The 20,499-nt window shown below is 40.9% G+C and overlaps 1 protein-coding gene across 1 annotated transcript in view; it reads right to left on the bottom strand.

Moving 5' to 3' along the window:
- The window catches only part of DNAH3 (dynein axonemal heavy chain 3), a 359,079-nt gene that overhangs the window by 239,317 nt on the left and 99,263 nt on the right, over window positions 1-20,499 (bottom strand). Inside the window, exons 10-13 of the mRNA XM_075830244.1 lie at window positions 10,356-10,535; window positions 8,501-8,637; window positions 6,280-6,385; window positions 1,103-1,281 (exon numbers count right to left, since the gene is read on the bottom strand). Coding sequence (XP_075686359.1) covers window positions 1,103-1,281; window positions 6,280-6,385; window positions 8,501-8,637; window positions 10,356-10,535 — 602 coding nt within the window. The remainder of the gene's footprint in view (window positions 1-1,102; window positions 1,282-6,279; window positions 6,386-8,500; window positions 8,638-10,355; window positions 10,536-20,499) is intronic.

Below are 20,499 nucleotides of genomic sequence, written 5' to 3'. Positions count from 1 at the left end.
GTTCATTCCTTGCTGATCCACAGAGCTTACTCTGGTCATTTGAATTCTGGGAAGTTCTGATCTAACTGTCTCATTCCAAGATAAAAGTTTAGCTTTGATGTTAGGGGTGCTCTAGGAGCGGAATCCCCAGCCAGAGTGTTGCCAATGCTCTGGCCGGGGATTGTCGCATTACAATGCGCCTAACGTTATTGTCCATATATGGACAGTGATGTCAGGAGCTCCTCCAGGAGCAGAATCCCCAGCCAGACCGTTGTCGATGCTCTGGACGGGGATTTCAGCATCTCAATGCCCCTAACGTTATTGTCCATGTATGGACAGAGAGGTCAGGGGCTCCCTCTAAGTGCGTAATCTCTGTCCATAGCTTTGCCGACGCTCTGACAAGGGTGTCTCGCATTACAAAGCTCCTAACATCACTGTCCATATATCAACAGTGATGTCAAGGGCTTTCGCAAGACAAGAGTCCCCGGCAAGAGTGCTTGCGGTGCTCTGGCCGAGGACTCCATAGTTAAAAGCCCCTGACATCACTGTCCATATATGGACAGTGACATCAGGGGCTTCCCCGGGGTCGCCTAAAATAGTGCTGTGCCCGGGGAGATCAAGCGACGTATCCCACTGTATGCCTATACATGGATACGTCAGTGCCTTCTGTCAGAGGCATACATCGGGACTCCTCCTGAAGTATACCTCCGATGGAAGTAAAAAACGTGATGTGAACAGGCCCTAATGTAGATTATATATAAACCATAAAAAGAGTGAACCAAGGTATACATACACTTTAAAGTATACCTCCATTTTGAAGGTACTTTACATAATAATATTAATACTAATTTAGCCAGCAAGAAGACTTGGTAGTTAGCACATATGCATTTCAGCAGTGTGGTTTTGGCAACATCTGCATGAAGTTTGTATGTTCCGTCAGTGCTTGTTTGGGTTTCTCCTGGGCACACTAGTTTCCTTCCATACTCCAAAGCATACTGATTATTTGGCTTCAAACGAAACTCAGTCATATCAGTGATGACAATCTGTGTACAGTGTTACAGAATATGATGGTGCTATGTACCGTAAGTAACAGGAATTAAATAATCCAGTTCATACAGCTCACCTCTTATTGAGCTCCCTGTTTTCATCCACTTCAAACTGCACAAGACGATCTTTCAGTTTTTGGGCTCTGGCACAGAGATCCTCATTGAGACGCAAGGCATCCAAGCAGAACATGGCCAGTGGGACAGTAACATGCATAGACGCAATTTCTCCCCGTAGCTGTGATAAGTTATTGAGTTTCTAGGCATAAGAAACAGTACTCTATTAAACTACTATTAAAATATAACAAAAGCAGCTTAAACACTGTGGAAAGAGTATAAGAGGGGAATTAACACATGGTGTAATTTTATGGCACGTATTTGAACGCAGTGAATCCGCCACAAAATCTGCATGGCATTGAAAAAGGTGAAATCTGCACTGCATAAATGTGTACACCCGCTCTGAACGTCAAGATATATTTCTATATAATTACCGTTACAATTCATAGAAGGATGACAAAATTTTAATTTATTAAACATTTACTTAATAACAACATTGAAAGATATGTAATTAATACCTGTAAAATAAAGACATTTAATTTATTCCAAGGTTGCAAAAATAAGTACACCCGTGATTAAATGTTACAAATAAGTAATATGCTGTATTAGTAATTGGCCTGTCCTCCGTTACGTTTTAAGCACTGTGCTAACCCTTCTTGGTCTGGAGTGTAAGGGTATGTTCACACAGAATTTTTTTGGCGCTGTTTTCGATGCAGAGATTGCGTCTGAAACCGCTCAAAAAAAAACAGCCGGAAATGCCTCCCATTGATTTCAATGGGAGGCGGAGACGTTTTTCCCACGAGCTGAAAAAAATGTTCACGGGAAAAAGAAACGTCATGCCCTTTGCTCAGGCGTCTACATCTCTGACCTCCCATTAACATCAATGGGAGGCAGAGAAAGCGGTTTTCGCTGCGTTTTTGCCCGCGGCCAAAAAACCCTGCAAAAATCGCGGCAAAGAGAGTGCAGGCAGGGCAAAATCTGCCTCAGATTTTTCCGCTTGCAAAAAACGAAGTGTGAACAGGGCCTAACAGTTCACGACATATTGTTATGTTGATCCTGTTCCACTATTGACGAATGACCTGGGAGTGCTGCTGAACATGTCTCTAAAAAATTCCCCAAATGTAACACAATAGGGTTGAGGCCGGGTGACATGATTGCCCACTGCAGAACTTTCACCTTGTTTTTTCTTAAGAATGCAAAAATGGCCCTAGATGAATGTTAAAAATGTACTCGACGACCCACAGTGTGTAGAGAGAAAAGCATCTACTCCTTCTATATTTTGCAGTAGATCTGGGAATTCATGACGCCATAGATCAAGTACAATTCCCCCACACTTTTAGCACTCATATATCTCCATATAAGAGCTTTACCACCGCCGTACTTCACTGTGGACACCATGAACTTCTCGCCAAACTCCACCCCACTTACAACGCCATACATTTAGGATGCCATCAGATCCACAAAGATTGACTTTGGTATCATCAGACCATTTTGTATGGATTCACAAAATTCTTGACCTTTAACAATATGAGCCTTAGCGAAAGCTAAACAGGATTTTTTGTGCTTGGTCTTAAGCAGTGGCTTCCGACATGGACGCTAACCATGCATTTCACTTCTATGCAAGACTGTGTGTGATGAAACATGAGACAGTTACTCCAGTACGGCTTGCAACATCTTTTGCCAGCTCTGAGGCACTTACTCTGCAATTCTTTTGCACTTTTCGAAGTCAAGTCTTTTTTGAATTTTTGTATCACTTGTCACTGTGTTCCAACTTAATGTGATTTGCTAATTTTCTGATCCCCTTGTTATCTTTAGTGCAATTTAATAATTTTCTTTCTCTATTGTCTACAGACAATTCTTTTCAAAGTTCTGCAATTGTTGTCAGTATTAAGTATTAAAGTGATTCAGTGGGTTAAAGGGGTTTTCCCATAATCAATATTTAACTGACCGGTGGGGGTCCGACCGCTGGGACCCTCACCGATCATGAGAATGGGCTTACCTTCTCCCCATAGAAGCCATTCATCGGCAGCCCCATATAAATTAATGGAGCGGTGGTCAAGCATGCGCACTACCACTCCATTCCTATGCCCCATAGGCAAGGTAAACCCGTTCTCGTGATAGGTGAGGGTCCCAGCGGTCGGACCCCTGCCAATCAGATATTTATCACCTATCCTGTGTATAGGTGATAAATAATGATTATGGGAAAAGCTCTTAAAGTAACTCTGTACGCAAAAAATACAGATCGAAATAATCTCTTAAATTATAAAAGTTGCCATGTTCAAAATGCCTTTAAAGGTTTGCCAAAATGTCAATTCACTAGGGCCAAGAGAATGTCAAGAACCCCTGTACTTTTTAGAAAAAAATAAGAAAACCATTTGTGAAAAATTTGTCAAAAGGGGATACCATAAAAAAAATGGTGCAGTCTATAGGAGAACAAGTTACATTTGAAACAACAAAAGATAGGATGAACAAAAAAGACAAAAATAATATATTGGTATTTGTGAGTACATATGATATTCATACTACGAAAATTTAGCAGATAATGAGGAAATATTAGGAAATATTGAGACAAGATCCTAAATATCGATCTATATTTAAAGATGGGATGCAGTTCTCTCCCAAGAAAGAAAAATGAATAAATAATTATCTAATTAAATCTGATGTTAAACAGGGAGGATTTTATATACATACAGACGAGTTGAAGACCCTAAAAAATGGGACATATACATGTTTAAATCGGGAGAAGTGTCAATTTAAAGGGGTATTCCGGTTACAACAAGTAGGGTAGGGGGTAAATTGCTGATCGGTGGCGGTCCAACAGCTGAGACACCCACCGTTTATGAGAACGGGGGTCCCGTACCCCTCGTTTGAAAAGAGCGGCAGTTCGCTCATTCTCTATGGCAGCGCTGGAAATAGCTGAACGCTGTACTCGGCTATCTCCGGCGCTCCCATAGAGAAGGAATAGAGCGGCAGTGCGCATGGTGAGCGACCTTCTGCTCGGTTCAAGCGAGGGGTATGGGACCCCTGTTCTCATAAATGGTGGGGGTCCCAACTTTCTGACACCCACCGATCAGCAAGTTACCCCTTAGGCCTAATTCACACGAGTCTGCTCGGTCCGTAATATAAGGACCGTATGTCGGCAGTATTTCCCGAACCGAACACAGTGCAGGGAATCGGGCTCCTAGCATCATAATTATGTATGACGCTAGGAGTCACTGCCTCGCTTCAGGAAAACTGTCCCGTACCGTAATCATGTTTTCAGCACAGGACAGTAGTTCCCCGGGGAGGCAGGGACACCCAGCGTCATATGATGCTAGGAGTCCGGCTCCCTGCACTGTGTTCGGTCCAGGAAATGCTGCCGACATACAGTCCGTATATCACGGACCGAACAAGCTCGTGTGAATTAGGCCTTACCCTACGGATAGGGGGTAACTTGTTGTAACCGGAATAGCCGTTTAATTATGAAGGGTGATGGTATTCATCATTCTTAAAGGGGTAACAAAATACCAGTGAATAGATTGTTTTACATGTAACACACGATCAGTAATCTATGACTTAAAATGGCCACTGGGAATTGCATCTGTGGGTTAAACAGCACCATTAGTTAAAACTTGATTAAATGAGCATAGATCAGCTACCAGATCATACAAGAGAAATATCTACGGGGCCTCATAAAGGAGGATGAGAAAAATAAATTTGGTGAAACTTTGAGTGCATGCCATTTTATTCAAAATGCACATAATGCAAGTAATTAAGAATAGAAGGTGCTGGAATATGTGAATTCAGAATCTGGGAACGATAGGCTTAACACTAAGCGTCTCCTGCAAAGGGAAATGTATTGGATTCAGATTCTGGATATGCCGAAGCCAAAGGGTATGAATAAAGGTATGCCGCTTAACATACTCATATTGGATTCAAAATAGTATTTGGTTGATAAGAAATCTGTATAGTATAGTATATTGCATGGATTTGTTTCATTTGTCACATTGTTAATGTATTTAGATACTAAGTTGTCATGAAACCACGTGTGTTCTGCAACATATAAAAACACAGGGAAGTGTGACGTATATACGCTTGAGAAAGGGGACGTGACACCCCCAAAACGTTGCGTGTTTGTCTGCTGCTCCAAAGCTTATGAAAGGCTACAAGATATTTATACCGGACGGAACTGTCTATAACGCTAAAAGATAAGTGGATGCATAAATAGTGTGGTCAATTTAGGACTTGATTTTATTCACTTTGAATACATGCAAATTTGCATTATATAACCTCCGTTAATGAACAGAAGTTTAAGAAAAATGGAAAATAAATTAATGTTTATATAACAATTTAATTTGATGCTGGGATATATTGTTTCTGGACATCTGTGGTATGACAAGGTGTCAGTTGTAATGTGGCTTTAACTTAAGAGGATTACTAAATTGTTGTCCAACATCATAGCATAACATTGAGATCTCCATCTGACTTTTTAATAACACCTGGTAACCTTGATCGCTGGCTCGCTGCGCTGTTAATTGGCTGGACACAGCGGCGTGGCAGCGATATACAACATATAATGCTAAGAAATGTATTCTATTCTTGCCTACAGTATATGACCCTAGATGCAGGAGATCATGAGAACATAACACCTGACACATGTTTCACTGGCATTCCTCTCTTCTTTTAGGGGCCAATATCGGAAAAACGAGTTTTAGACGTTCCGTTTTTTTAAGTCGAAAAGCGTGAACTCTGCTTGTAAAAAGTCTCCCATTGTGTTAAATTGTTCATACGAGGCGGAATTTTCACAGGCGGAATTGTCAGGTCACTTCTTCACGCAGTTTCTGAGGCATATTCTGCTGTGAAAACAGCTTTGGGTAACCACACGCGGATTATACTCATTTAGTCGAGCTAATTTGTGTCCAGAAACACAGCTGTTTTTACCTCAAAACTGCGGCAGAAATCTGGGGGTCCAACTGGGATTTCTGACAAAATCCCTAAAGCCTAAAGCTTAAAAGCATTGCTTCTCTGGGAAAATATCTCTGTAATATGGTGCTGTACTATTCTCGCTCTGTTTCTCTCACTCTCGCCTCACTTTTTCACATTATGTAATGCAATCTAATCTATAATAAATCCTTTTACCTAAATATCCTCCATGATACAGTGCGGTGATATTTAAATCAGAAATGCCCTTAACAAGAATGATCTTTTCATTTCTCCTTACCTTAGTGAAGGCCTGTAGTGAATGTTCCTCCTTAAGGAACCCCATAATATCTTGCTGAGCTTTTTGGTTCAAAAGATCGCTGTATTTTTTATAAACATTTAGGTACCTATGGGACAAATAAACTAGAAAGCTTTAGAAGCTAGTTATCAGTGTTGAAAAGTAATTTTCCATATATTATCCGCAGTCGATAAAAAATAAACTATGTGATAAAGTTGTTGACACGGTGAGATACATCAATAACACTAAGAAATTTCGGCCCTGTCAAGCTAGGAAGGGTTTACTTTTCAGAAAAAGTATCACCAGGAATTCTGCATTGATAACTATTAAAATGTGTTCGGATTGTTATCTAAGTCGTAATTATAGACAGACACAATCTAACTAAACTTATAAAACACAAACTGCTATACTGTTCATGTCTTTTATTGAGCATATTGAATAAATATCCACAGCGCAGGGAGAATAAGTAAGTGAACCCTTAAATTTAATAATCTGTAACAGCAATCACCTCCACCAAACGTTTCCTGTAGCTGCAAATAAGACTTGCACAACATTGAGTAGGAATTTTGGATCATTACTCCCTGCAAAAATGTTTCAGTTTATCTATATTTCTGGGATGTCTTGCATGCACAGTCCTCTTCAGGTCACGATATGGTTAACGTCAGGACTTTGACTTGGCCTTTCCAAAACACAAATCTTCTTTTTCAACCGTTATTTAGTTGATTTACTTTTGTGCTTTGGGTCGATGTCTTGTTGCATCATCAAACGTCTCTTCAGCTTCAGGTCATGGATTGCTGCCCTTGCTCTCCTGTGTCCCATAGGGTACGTGCTAACTCCTGGCTTTAAAAGGACCAGTGTGCACACCTGTCTAAAAAGTTACCCTCTCAACCCAGTGACACCCTGGACTTCCTGTGCTCGTCTATGCAAATAATCAATTAATTGTAGCCTGCTCCCAGCGTTCCCATTTCCTGCTTCCCGTATACTGTTGCTGTGTTTCGTTCATGTTCCTAAGCTTATTGTTGTAGTCGTGTGTGCCTCATCTGCTGGTATCATCTGCCACGTATGGTATCATCTGCCATGTCCGGTGTCATCTGCCACGTCTGGTATCATCTGCCACGTCTGGGGTCATCTGCCATGCCAAGCATCCCCTATGCCACATGTCAGCTACTCCAAGCATCTGCCTGAACATCCTCCCAGGTACTCTTGTCGAGAGACTGTTATTGACTATTGTTTGGCCAGCTGCTTCTCCGCTACGGCGGAGCGGCCTAGTGGGTCCACATACCCCACAGCTGTGACACATGCTTTACATATAGAATGAGGTTTTGGTGTTGGTGTGCAGTGTTCTTTTTCCTCCAAATATAGCGTTGTTCATTTGTGTAGAAAATTTCCACTTTTGTCTTGTCTGTCCATAGAACACTTTCCCAGAAGCAGTGGAGGACATCCTGGTGGTCTTGGACAAACTAGCGATGGGCCGCAATGTTTTTTTCTGACAGCAACTTCTTCCTTCATGGTGTCCTTGAATGAACACAATTCTTGTTTAGTGTTTTTCTAATAGTGGACACATGAACAGAGGTTTTTGCAGTTTGTAGAGTCTTCAGCAGGTCTTTTGCAGTTACCCTTGGGTTCTTTCCCACCTCATTCAGGATTGCTCATTGCCCTCTCTTGTTAACAATCCTAGGGAGAGTAGCAATAGTCAGGATTTTCTCCATTTATAGACAATTTGTCTAACCGTGCATTGATGTACACCCAGGCCTTTAGCAATGCTTTTGTAGCCTATTTCAGCTTCATGTGTCTCTATAACACGTCTTCTACGGTCTTCTAAAAGTTTTTGCCCTCGAGGCATCGTTCACATGGTTAACCAAGGTTTCTTTAGAAGAACGGATTTGTCAGTACCTGGGCTGTGTGTGCCTTTATTTAACAGGGAAAGCACCTGTGAAACCCACACTTCCAATCTAGACAGATAGATAGATAGATAGATAGATAGATAGATAGATAGATAGATAGATAGATAGATAGATAGATAGATAGATAGATAGATAGATAGATAGATAGATAGATAGATAGATAGATAGATAGATAGATAGATATGAGATAGATAGATAGATAGATAGATAGATAGATAGATAGATAGATAGATAGATAGATAGATAGATAGATAGATAGATAGATAGATAGATAGATAGATAGATAGATAGAGTAGATTGACAGTGCAGTTGAAACTTACTTTTGTGGGCCAACTATATTCATGTTAAAAATCTCTCTGGATTTGTTGATATATTCAGAAACTAAGGATTCCTCTTGTTTTACAGAGCTCAGGGTAAGGTTCTCTATTTGAAGATCTGGAAAAAGCTCAACTTCAACCTGCAAGTGGAGATCAAATCTTCAAGTAAATGAATTAAGAACCTTCCAGGTCTCTGCTTAGCACTATATCATACAACATTTACTAGAAATGTTAAAGGTTGGCAATATTGTATTTCTTAAACCCCTATTACTGATGAATTATATATAATACAATATAAAGTCTTCTGAATATGTTTCTTATAAAAATAGTTTTAGTATAGAACATACAGTGACAGTAATAAATTAATTCCAACCTCCAGGGGCTAGATTTAAAAAAAAAATAAAATTTTAGGGTCTAAATAGTTCAACCTTGACATTATATCAGGGAAGATATGTGCCAGCAGCTAAAAGCTGATACAAGATAACATTTGTAACCAAGGTAACAGGTGACTGACATCACACTACCATTACCCCTCCTTGAACGTAGTAGAACAACGGTGGTCTGAAACCTTCCCCCTAGACTCTGTTAGTGCCTAATAATAGAGGTCAGCAAAGTCTATGGCAGGGAAGCTAGTGGCCCTACATGAAAATGGACAAAGAGTCCTGGTCAGGGAGACCTGATAAATATCATATTAGATGGCTTTTCCTTTTGCAATTCAAAATCGTGCACTAAAAATGCCGAGTAGAGTGGATCTCTATTGCAGAAGATCCATTAACTGTGCTACCCAAAATATTCTGGTATCAGTCAGAATAAGCACCAACTAGATATTAATACATTATTGTATAATGGTCTAAAATGATGGTTAAAAATACTGTAGTTCCAAAGATTTTAATTGTGAATCCCTGATAATCTGTTATCTTGTTCGGGGACATACAGAAAAGAGAATGGAGGCGGCAGGGTTTATTACCCCTGTAACTGAGAGGAGGATATTAAAAGTGCTATAGTGACCTAATAAGCCTGTGGGTGATCACAGCCTTGTATAATGAGATTAGAAGACTTGGCAAATCACGCAGGGACATCAATACTGACTTTATGAAAGATATGTTAAAATAAAGAGGAGATCCTTCAGTTTCTGACTATGGAGTAGTTTAGGGGGGTTGTCAAGGATTAGAAAAACATGGCTGCTTTCTTTTAAAAACAGCACCACACCTGTCCATGGGTTATGTCTGGTATTGCAGCTCAGTTCCATTGTAGTGAATGGGGCTGAGCTGCAATACCACATACAACCCATAGACAGGTATGGTGCTATTTTTGTATGAAAGCAGACATGTTCTATTAATGCTGAATAACCCCTTTAAAGGGTAATACCTACTTGTTGAACAAGTCCCTCGGCAATAAGAAGATCAAAAAGTGTCCCCTTTCTGGGATCCCCAGCGATCAGCTTTTTATCTGTGGGGAACACTGGCAGTAAGTTTTTAATTTCCCTGCAGCGCCACCACAGAGAAAATTAAGTATTACACTGTGCCCATTCAAATTAATGGGTTGTCTTTGCAACGGAGGACACGACAGGTCCTCCAGAGTGAGAGATGCTCTTTGAAACCTCTTTCCCCTCTGGCCAAGGGATGTGATCCTGAATGTGTCCCCCTCTATTAACTTAGAATTCCAAATAGAGTAATTGAAAATGGAATTACTAAACAAACCATTTAATGGGTGAGGTTATGACCAGTGCATTATCTAGATTTTACAGCAGGTTATATACCTGTTACATGAGAACCATTTTGTAATGTATTATTTTTTAATAATCATTTCCACTCCATTTCCCCACCCCCGTGAGATTTGATTTCTCTATATCACATACTTTAGGAAGTCCTTCCGCACTTCTTGTAATCTCTTGGAAACAACGTTTTATTAGGTTCCAGCAATCTTCAAGAACTGGCTCAAAAGCTATTTTAGGTTCCTCAACCTTAAGCTTGATTATGAGAAATTGTGGAGTGAAGAATTTAATCTCGTCATACGTCTCTCCAAAATCATTGCCATCCTGGTGAAGACAAAATACAAATGGCCATATAATAAAAGTAACATAGTAATCTACATATCATATTTATATTAAACCATGATTCCAATGAATACTACTAGCATCAATTGTGCAGTAAACATTGGTAAAGGTAAATGGTAAAGACATTAATCATAAATTGTGCCTTAAGGCATGGTTCCACAACCAGCTTGCATGTGGCCCTCGAGCTGGTTGGTGGTTGCAACTCTAAATACTTTTGTGCACTAGCGGTACCAGGGATTTCATAATATTACTGAAACGGCACTAGTATGAAAAGCATCTCAGTAGAGGTTAATTAAAGAAAACCTGTCAACTCTCCTGCATTTTACCGTTCCTCTGTTCTTCTTCCTGAAAATATGAATAAATTGACAACTTTGGTGTCACCATTCTCCTTGTCAATGGGGCAGGTCCTATATCGAGAACGGGGTTCACCCCACCCCTTGTAGGGCGGCCCCTGACCACCAATTCCAGTCGCGTACTACTGTATGTGGAGAGGTGGCTGTTTCCACAACGCCCATAGATCATAGTGGAGAGAAACGCGCACCGGCGTGGCCACCTCTACTCATTATTCCAGACTGGAATAGACAGCCAGCGACCACCTCACCAGGAGTGACGGGCGTTGGGAAACCCCCGTTCTCGAGATTGGTACAGATCCCAGAGCTGGGACCCGCATCTATCAGACATTTATGGTATATTCTGCGGATATGCCATAAAAGTCTGAGATGCGATTAACCTTTTAATACTGCCCCCTATGGACAATACTATCTATATCTGCCTAAAATTGCTTTTGAAGACTTCTAAAGATAAATATAGGGGATGCAGAGGTAGCCGATTACCTATTTGTAAAAGTTGATCATTAAATCTATTAAGTATTCCTTCCTGTTGCAATATATGGATCCATTCATTACACATAGAGAGTTCTCCATTGGAAACTGAATTTATGTTAATTTCTTCATTTTACTTTTGGTAATATACAGTAAGTCACACGGTGCCAGTGAAAGAATGCAAGTTTTACAGAACATAATCTGTACAGGGAATTAAAAGAAGCCATTCTGTCAGCATGACAGAGCAACTACTGAGCCGAGAGGTAGATTCAGCGCTCCAGGGAGTACTGCTGTGACACAGTAGTCACCAAATAAATGTGAAGCTGCCTACGTGTGGATTTCTTTTCCAGATGACAACTAAAGAAGTAAACTACTTAAAACTCAAAAAATGAAGCAAACAATTAATATCTAATGCTATTGAATTTTAGACGCAAGGGAAACAAATGTGATAAAAAATGTGACTCTCCTAACCCAAAATCAGGACGTTCTGCAGTGCAATGATTTGTCTTTCAGCACCATGTGACTGTGGCAGCCAATCGCTGTGTCTTCCAAACACGGCACTGACAAGTGTGCATAGAACGTTCAGGGTTGTATTACTTCATGGAAGTTTAATTCGGCGCAGAGACTCCACAAAGAGATAGAATTAGCGTCTTGTCACAACGATGCAACATTTCGGAGGACCGCCCCCTTGAAAAAGGAAGTGGTCCCCCGAAACGTCGCATTGGTGTGTCAAGATGCTAATTCCCCTCCTCGTGAAGTCTCTACGTTGAATTGAACTTCCATGGATATTCTATGGACTTTGGCACCATGGGTAATTGTATATTATAGTGCTTTGCGAAATAATTCACCCTGATTTGTGTTTTTCCTGTTTTGTTGCTTTACAACCTTGAACTAAAATGGATTTTTGGGGGGTTTGTGCCATTTGATATACACAACATGTCAACCGCTTTGACGGTGCAAAACTTTAATGTGGAAAAGTATTCACCCTCTGAAAGTCAATATTTTGCGGAGCCGCTTTTTGCTGCAAACACAGATGCAAGTTTCTTGGGGTTTTATTAGCTTCACACGTCTAGACACTGGCATTTTTGCCATATTCTTCCAGGCAAAACAGCTGCAACTGCTTAGAGTTAGATGGTTTAGATGGTGTACAGCAGTCTTCAAATCATGCCACAGATTCTCAATTGGATTGAGGTCTGGACTTTGACTCGGCCATTCCAAGACATTTAAATGTTTAGGGTCCATGTTTGGCTGTTAGGTGAACCGCCGTCCCAGTCTCAAATATGTGGCAGACTAAAACAGGATTTCCGAAGAAAACCTGGCACTCCAATTAGAGTAAAATACTACTGAGTTGAACCCTTCTATACTGAGTGCCGTGGTTTCTTCGATAATAAAACAGGATTTCCTTAAGAATTGCCAAGTATTTACTACCATCCATCTTTCTTCGAATCCTGACCAGTTTTCCAGTTCCTAGTCCCGATAAAAAGCATCTCCACACCATGATACTACCCCCACCATGCTTCACTGTGGGAATGTTGTTCTTGGGATGATGGGAAGTGTTTGGATTGTGCCACACATGGCGTTTCCTATGATAACCAAAAAGTTACATTTTAGTCTCATCTGACCAGAGAACCTTCTTCCATGTATTTGGGGCGTCTGCCACATGCTGTTTGTCAACGTCAAAATGTGTTTTTTTATGTTTTTCTTTAATTAATGGCTTTTTTTCTGGCCACTCTTCCATAAAGTCCCACTCTGTGAAGTGTATGGCTTATAGTGGTCCTACGGACAGATACTTAAATCTCAGGTGCCGATCTTTGGAGCTCCATCGTTGTTAACGTTGGTGTCTCTGTTGAATTTCTGAATTGTGCCCTCCTTTCCCGGTCTATGAGTTTTGGTGGGCGGCCTTCTCTTGTCAGGTTTGTAGCTGTGCCATATCCTTTCCATTTTGTTATAATGGATTTAATGGTGTTCAGTGGGATGTATAAAGGTTGGGATTTTTTTCATTACAACCCAACCCTGATTTATACTTCTCCATCATTTTGTCTCTGACCTGTTTGGAGAGCTCATTGTTCTTCATTTTGCTCACTTAGTAAGGTTGAAGACTAAGGGGCCTTTCAGAACAGGTGTATTTATACTGACATCATGTGACAGATTATGTGACACTTTGCATACTCGGGGACCTTGTCCAACTAATTATGTGACTTCTGAAGTTAATTGGTTTGACCAGATCTTATTTACGCGTTTCATAGCAAAGGGGTTGAATATATATACATTTACAATGTTGTTATGTGTTTTTTTGTTGTTTTTGAAACAAGGTTTTTTTTTTTATTTCACTGTAACAATTTGGACTATTTTGTCAGCCCCATTACATACAATAAAATTTAAAATCCATTTTAGTTCCAGGATGTAATGCAACAAAACACCAAAGGGAGTGTGTGAATACTTTTACAAGACTGCACTTAGCTGATGTACTATATCCACAGCTGGGGCTAGAAATTGCACTGGGTTTTTAGGGTTCGGAAAACCTTTTTAAGAATAAGTTCACACTGGCAAGTCTCTATTGCAGAAAAATGCAGAAAGCGGAACTTCCCCATATATCACTAACTAAGAATGACATAATAGGATATATGAAAATTTGACCAACCCTTAGGCCTTGTCCACACACAACGGAATTGCTGCAGAAAATTTCTGCAGCGATTCCGTTGAAAGTCAAAGGCTTTCCGCTGCAGCAAAAACGCACCATTTCCTGTGGTTTTTGCCGCAATGTTAGGAGATAGAGACATCTCCTATGAAAAACTCAGCAATTCTGCACACTTTCCGTAGCAGGAATTGACATGCTGCAGTCCAAAAAATATGCACCGCAGGTCAATTTTGGCTCGCATGTGGATGATATTTGTTAAATCTCATCCACTATGCTGCTACTGTATTCTGCTGTGTTTTTTTCAGCCGGAAAAAAACGCGGCAATTCCGGAGCATGTGGAAGAGCCCTTAGGGTATGTTCACACGCTAGCTGTCATTTACGGCTGAAATGACAGCCTGCTTTCATAAGAAAACAGCTGCGTCGTTTCAGCCGTAAAAGCAGCTCCTCGTAATATACGAGGCGTCTGTGACGCTCGTATATCTTGAGCTGCTCTTCATTGAGTTCAATGAAGAACAGCTCAAATTACTTTGCAAAGAAGTGTCCTGCACTTTTTTGCCGAGGCAGACAATTTACGCGTCGTCGTTTGACAGCTGTCAAACGACGACGCGTAAATTACAGGTCGTCTGCACAATACGTCGGCAAACCCATTCAAATGAATGGGCAGATGTTTGCCGACGTATTGTAGCCCTATTTTCAGGCGTAAAACGAGGCATAATACGCCTCGTTTACGCCTGAAAATAGGTTGTGTAAACCCAGCCTAACAAGTAAAAAATGTGACACCAATTACAGCAAAACTTTATTGTCTGCAATTCCCTAAACATACCTATACACATAGCAGAGTTTGGTTTTAACGTGAACTTCTGTGGCTCTGTGATGGGGCTTGTACAGGGGAAGCACATACTTTTAATGCAAATCACCTGTAAAAACCATGTGGTTAAAAAATGCCTTTGCATTGCAAAAATACGTCAATTGACTGTAAGGGCTTATTCAGACGAACGTGATATACGTCCGTGCAACGCGAGTGATTTTCACGCGCCTCGCACGGACCTATATTAGTCTATGGGGCCGTGCAGAAAGTCAGTGATTTTTGCGCAGCGGACAACTCACGACATGTCCGTTCTTTGTGCGTATTTCGCGCATCACGCACCCATTGAAGTCAATGGGTGCATGAAAACCATACATGGCACACGGAAGCACTTCAGCAGTGAAAAGTTTGAATGAAAACAGAAAAGCACCACATGCTTTTCTGTTTACAAACATACAAACAGAGTGTCATAATGATGGCGGCTGCGCGAAAAGCACGCAGCCGCGCACTATATGATCATGACACACGGAGCTGTTAAGTGCCTTTTGCGCACGCAAAACGCCGCGTTTTTTGCGTGCGCAAGACGCACACGCTCGTGTGAATCCGGCCTAAAACTGTGCGTCACACTACAGGGGCACTGCAGCTACGTGTCTGGGCCCCATTATAATGTTTATACTTATCACCCAAATTGCTTTCTTTACTAGTAAACATTGGCAGGGGGATTAAATGCTATCATTTAACTACAGGAGCCATTTATGGCAGCCTGATTTCCCTGTTTAGAGAAAGCAGAGAACATGTTGCTTGATGTATCACCCATATTAAATCTGCAGCAATACAATAATAATATGACAATAGATTAATATATATATATATATAAAGAATTGATGATTTTTGTAGACTTTCACTTTAATTAAGAATGGTATTAGAAAATACAAATAAAAGAACAGCATGAATTATACTTCTGGGATGTTTCCGCTACCTCTTGGCCTGTTTACTGGTATGTTTTTACTTTTTTCCTTATTCCAGACCTGCGGGTGTTTGTATTATAAATGGCTTATCAGACCCTTTTTTTAGGGTTCAGACAAATCAATGCTATTTCTCTGTCATCTGAGCTTATTTCAGTGAACGCAGCTCTCCACCACTACGGTAATTTTAGGGATCACTGAACATTCTGTGAACTGGATTCTGAGTAGATATATTGTTTTACAGAAAACAGAGCACATAATAGGTATAGCGTTCTTTTCTTTGTTTAGGTCAGTACAACAAATCTACTAAAATTGTTTAGTCAAAAGTGGCTGCAGAAATTTTCATCTGCGGAGTGGAAAATGCAGCACCTAGATATGAAATAATACCATTGTGCCTAAACCTGGAAGAAGGAAAGAATAGAAGATACATAATTCGACAAACCATTTGATGGACATATGTCTTTTTTCCAACCGTACTAACTGTGTAACCTAGTGTTCAGTTTAGACCCAGTGATGGGTGAGGGTTGTAAATGCTGTACCACAGTTCTGTCACAGAGCTCCAAGCAAATGCCAATTATACTGTACATGACCTTGTAGCTATTTACAGAGGTTGTGTGTCTCAGATGCGGGGTAATTGTTGTCGGGCTACTGTATATTCAAAATATTCCAACAACTGAAGTGTCTATAAAAAGAATTCACGCTTTATCTTCTGCGCAACATTAAGGGCCTGATCACATCAGCATTGGGCTTCCGTTCATCGGTTCCATTGGACCTGTCCGTCGGTGGAACCGATGAACGGCAAGCCTAACGGAAACCATAGCTTCCGTTTGCATTACCATTGATTTCAATGGTAATGCTTCCGTTGCAGTCGGTTTCCGATTGTTTCCGTTCCGTAATGCTTCCGTTTTTTTCCGTGGAAACAATGCGTAATCGACTACTGAACGGAAACAAACTGCAACGGAAGCATTATCATTGAAATCATTGAAGCTATGGTTTCCATTTGTCTTTCCGTTCATCGGTTCCTTCTGACGGAAAGGTCGAACGGAACCGATGAACGGAAGCCCGACACTGATGTGAACACACCCTTAACCCCAGTGAATTTAACAAGGCTTTTAAGACATTGATAAAAAGACAAGGTTATTTAAAGGAGAACTCTGGGCAAAACAAATGCATTGTGTACTGCCTGTTAGAGTCTGAGGGGATCAGAGCATGACACATGGATCCTCTCTTTGCTGTAATTTAAATTTCTGTATTATGCAACATCAAAGTGAAAAGCAACCTGAATAATCTATCTAATTTTCACATATGGACATGGATATTGTACCTATTCTTCTTAGCAAAATAATTTTAATCTCTGTCAAGCAGCATGGTAACAGATTTTTTCAAACCCAGCCAAATATTCTCAATTGGCCTAAGATCTGGATTGCGACTAGGCCACTCCAGGACATGATCATAGTCGTTGTGTAGCTTTTGCTGTAAGCTTGGGGTCGTTTTCTTGCTTAGAAATACATTTCCTAAGTAACAGATGTCTTGCAGACTGTAGCAGGTTTTCCTCCAGGATATAATTTGCTTGATTCTTTTTGTCATTCTACGTGCACAGACAAAACAAAAAATCGTTTGAAAATACGGAGCTGTTTTCAATGGAAAACAGCTCCAGATTTTCAGACGTTTTTTATTCAAAATCGTGTTTTTCGCAGCGTTTCTAACTGCCAGTTTTGGGGCTGTTTTTCTATAGAGTCTATGAAAAACGGCTCCAAAAACAGCTGAAGAAGGGACATGCACTTCTTTTTCGCAACCGTTTTTTTAATGCGGCCGCTTTGAAAAATAGCCACGTAAAAAACGGTGTGTTGGAACAGAACGCCGTTTTTCCCATTGAAATCAATGGGCAGATGTTTGGAGGTGTTCTGCTTCCGATTTTTCAGCCGTTTTTCGGGACGTTTACGGCCCGAAAAACGGCTGTAAACACTCCGTGTGAACATACCCTAAGTGTTTCAGTACCTGCTGCATAAATTATAAAATGTCCAAAACATCGCATGGGTCTCAACAAACAGAGATGCTAGTGATCGCACCGTCCTGACGCGAACCTGACTCCGTACCTCATACCCACTACACATGGTTCTCGCATGTCCATCTCTAACTTCCTGTGCACCTTCCATGAGCCATATACTCAATTTAATTTACCCAAAATATGCCATATGAATCTACCAAGGTGACTCCTGTATGTTGACAACATTTAGTTCTCCCACCTACTGACTTAATGAGGAATCCTCGGACAATATCAATGGCCCTCATTACCCACATCTTGGAGTGTCTCAACAAGTTTAGAAAAACAAAGAGAGCAGTTTCTGTCATGTATATGATCTGGGGATCTATATTTTACCACTCTCTTTTCCTATATAATATTTTTTGTTATGCTGTTTTAGATTTATGTTTTTTGTTGAAAACGTTTCAAAGAAAACACAAAAAACATAGCACTTTCTTTGATGGCCAAAAATGTAGGCATCACCAGATTGTAGCCAGAAAGTCTATGGATGTAGTATTACAACTTACTACAACTTGGAGGTTGTACTATACGAAGCGTCCTTGGTACCTTTTTTCTATTATTACCATGTACCTATAATATATTTTTTAACTTTCTAAGGCCACATGCACACAACCGTGCAATAATTCACGGATGTGCCACGGAGTGTCATCCTCATTTGTGGACTGTGCTCACAGTAATAAGTATCGGAGCGCGGTCTGTAAATACGAAAAATAGGACATGTCCTATTTTTTGCGGCTCATTTCTACAGCCTGGACACACACCCGTAAGTATACAAGAAGGTGTCCATGGCCGATAGAAATTAATGTGTCAGTATTTCATCCGAAATTACGGATCCGTCATTGTGGATAAAAAATTTGGTGGTGTGCATGAGGCCTAATAATCAGGAGAATCAAGCTTAAAAACTTGAATAGTCTGGACTGATACACAAAGTAATAACCGGTAAAAGAAGATGTCATTTAATTAGTTCTAGAAAGTCAGGAATAAACAAAAAAGCACCAATTACCCTGATCCAAAATGATCCATTACCGCAGTAAGAGACTTTATTTGTGTGTGTGGGTAACATGAGTGTCGGCCCCCCTCCTATTTCCACTTACCGGTTGAGCTTGTTGCCTTTATACATAGACAGGATTCTCATGTCTATGTACCCTCTCTGACACAGACCCGCAGCGTCTGCCAGACGATGTGGATCTGACCAATGAGAGGGTAGTTTGATGTGACGTCGCAGCCAGTGACTGGCTGTCACGTCACTCAACAAGGGGCGGAGTCTCTCCGTTTCCCTAACAACGCATCTCCAGGCAGCGAACATGGGATCACTGCCTGCAGACCAAACATATCTCCGGTTGTTGAGATTTGCAGGGAGCTTGACTTTAAGAGGAGTGTGGCGGTGGCCCGCGGCGCGATCGCGGACTTGGATGACACATGGACGGCTCGTTCATGTTCGGTGGGGCTGCGGTCGTGGGGCGGGCCTTCACCCCACACTAGACACATGCCCCCAAAATGTCACAGGGAGGTGTGTGTGGTGAGGGAGGACCCGGGGTGTAACCGGATATAAAAGGAGCAGGGAATCCCCCAGTATAGTGACGATAGACGCCAGAAACAGGCGTTTTTCATTTACTTCCCAGAAGGAAGGCTTAACCTCTTGCCAGTGCAAGCATGCTTTAATCAGAAAGCACTTTCTCTTTATGGATTGACAGCTACACTAATCTTTAAGGAGCTCATTCTAAACCTTGATATAGCTGCCTTCTTGACCTATCTCCCCTGAGGAATCGTTTGGTCAGCAAGAAACGCGTTGGGAGAACATCTATTTACCAATCATTACCTAGGAGAGGTTCACCACTATCTTGGACATTTGGACACGTCTGCTAAAAGGACTACCAATACGAGAAAGGGGTAGGAGGGCAACTGCCCGACAATCTTTATATTACCCTTATATCTGGTCCATGCAAACGAGAGAAATGTGGAGGAACCCCCTGAGGTTAATAACCATAACATATTACAGATTAAGAAACCCTACAAAGGTGGACTAATTTTTTGCTGTCTCGAAAATCTTGATATAAACGTATATCATAGAAAATATATGAGAAATTGCATGCAATATTGGCACATGAAATCCTCATCTATATACATCATATGTTACGTATGTTTTAAACTAAACCTAGTAAAAGTTATATTTTATATATACTCCGGATCTATCTCTTTCTTATTACCGCAGTAAGGAAAGTTCTTCTTTCTTATACCTAAAGGATGTAATTATTAGAATCTCGGACTCTTCCCAAGCCAATCACTGCTTGAATAGTCAGGCTAATACCAAGGATATTCTGTATTATATTCTAAGGTTTATTATAAAACCAAATAGTTCAGAGAAGCGAGTAAAGACAATTTTTGAAATGCATAATGAAGAACAGAGAACTGACGGGTGGCTTTGACCTTGAATTTGGCAGTAATATGCAACATTCATAGTGTAGCTGTGCTATTCAACGAGCACCATTCCCAATGGTTTGTACTTTGTGCTTAAGGCTGGATTCACACGAGCATGTTACGTCCGTAAAGGACGGAACGTATTTCGGCCGCAAGTCCCGGACCGAACACACTGCAGGGAGCCGGGCTCCTAGTATCATAGTTATGTACGACGCTAGGAGTCCCTGCCTCGCTGCGGGACAACTGTCCCGTACT

Source organism: Rhinoderma darwinii, chromosome 6, assembly GCF_050947455.1.
Source record: "Rhinoderma darwinii isolate aRhiDar2 chromosome 6, aRhiDar2.hap1, whole genome shotgun sequence".
NCBI lineage: Eukaryota > Metazoa > Chordata > Amphibia > Anura > Rhinodermatidae > Rhinoderma > Rhinoderma darwinii.
Note: the sequence above shows the minus strand (reverse complement) of the source record. Positions and strands in the feature narration are given on the sequence as shown.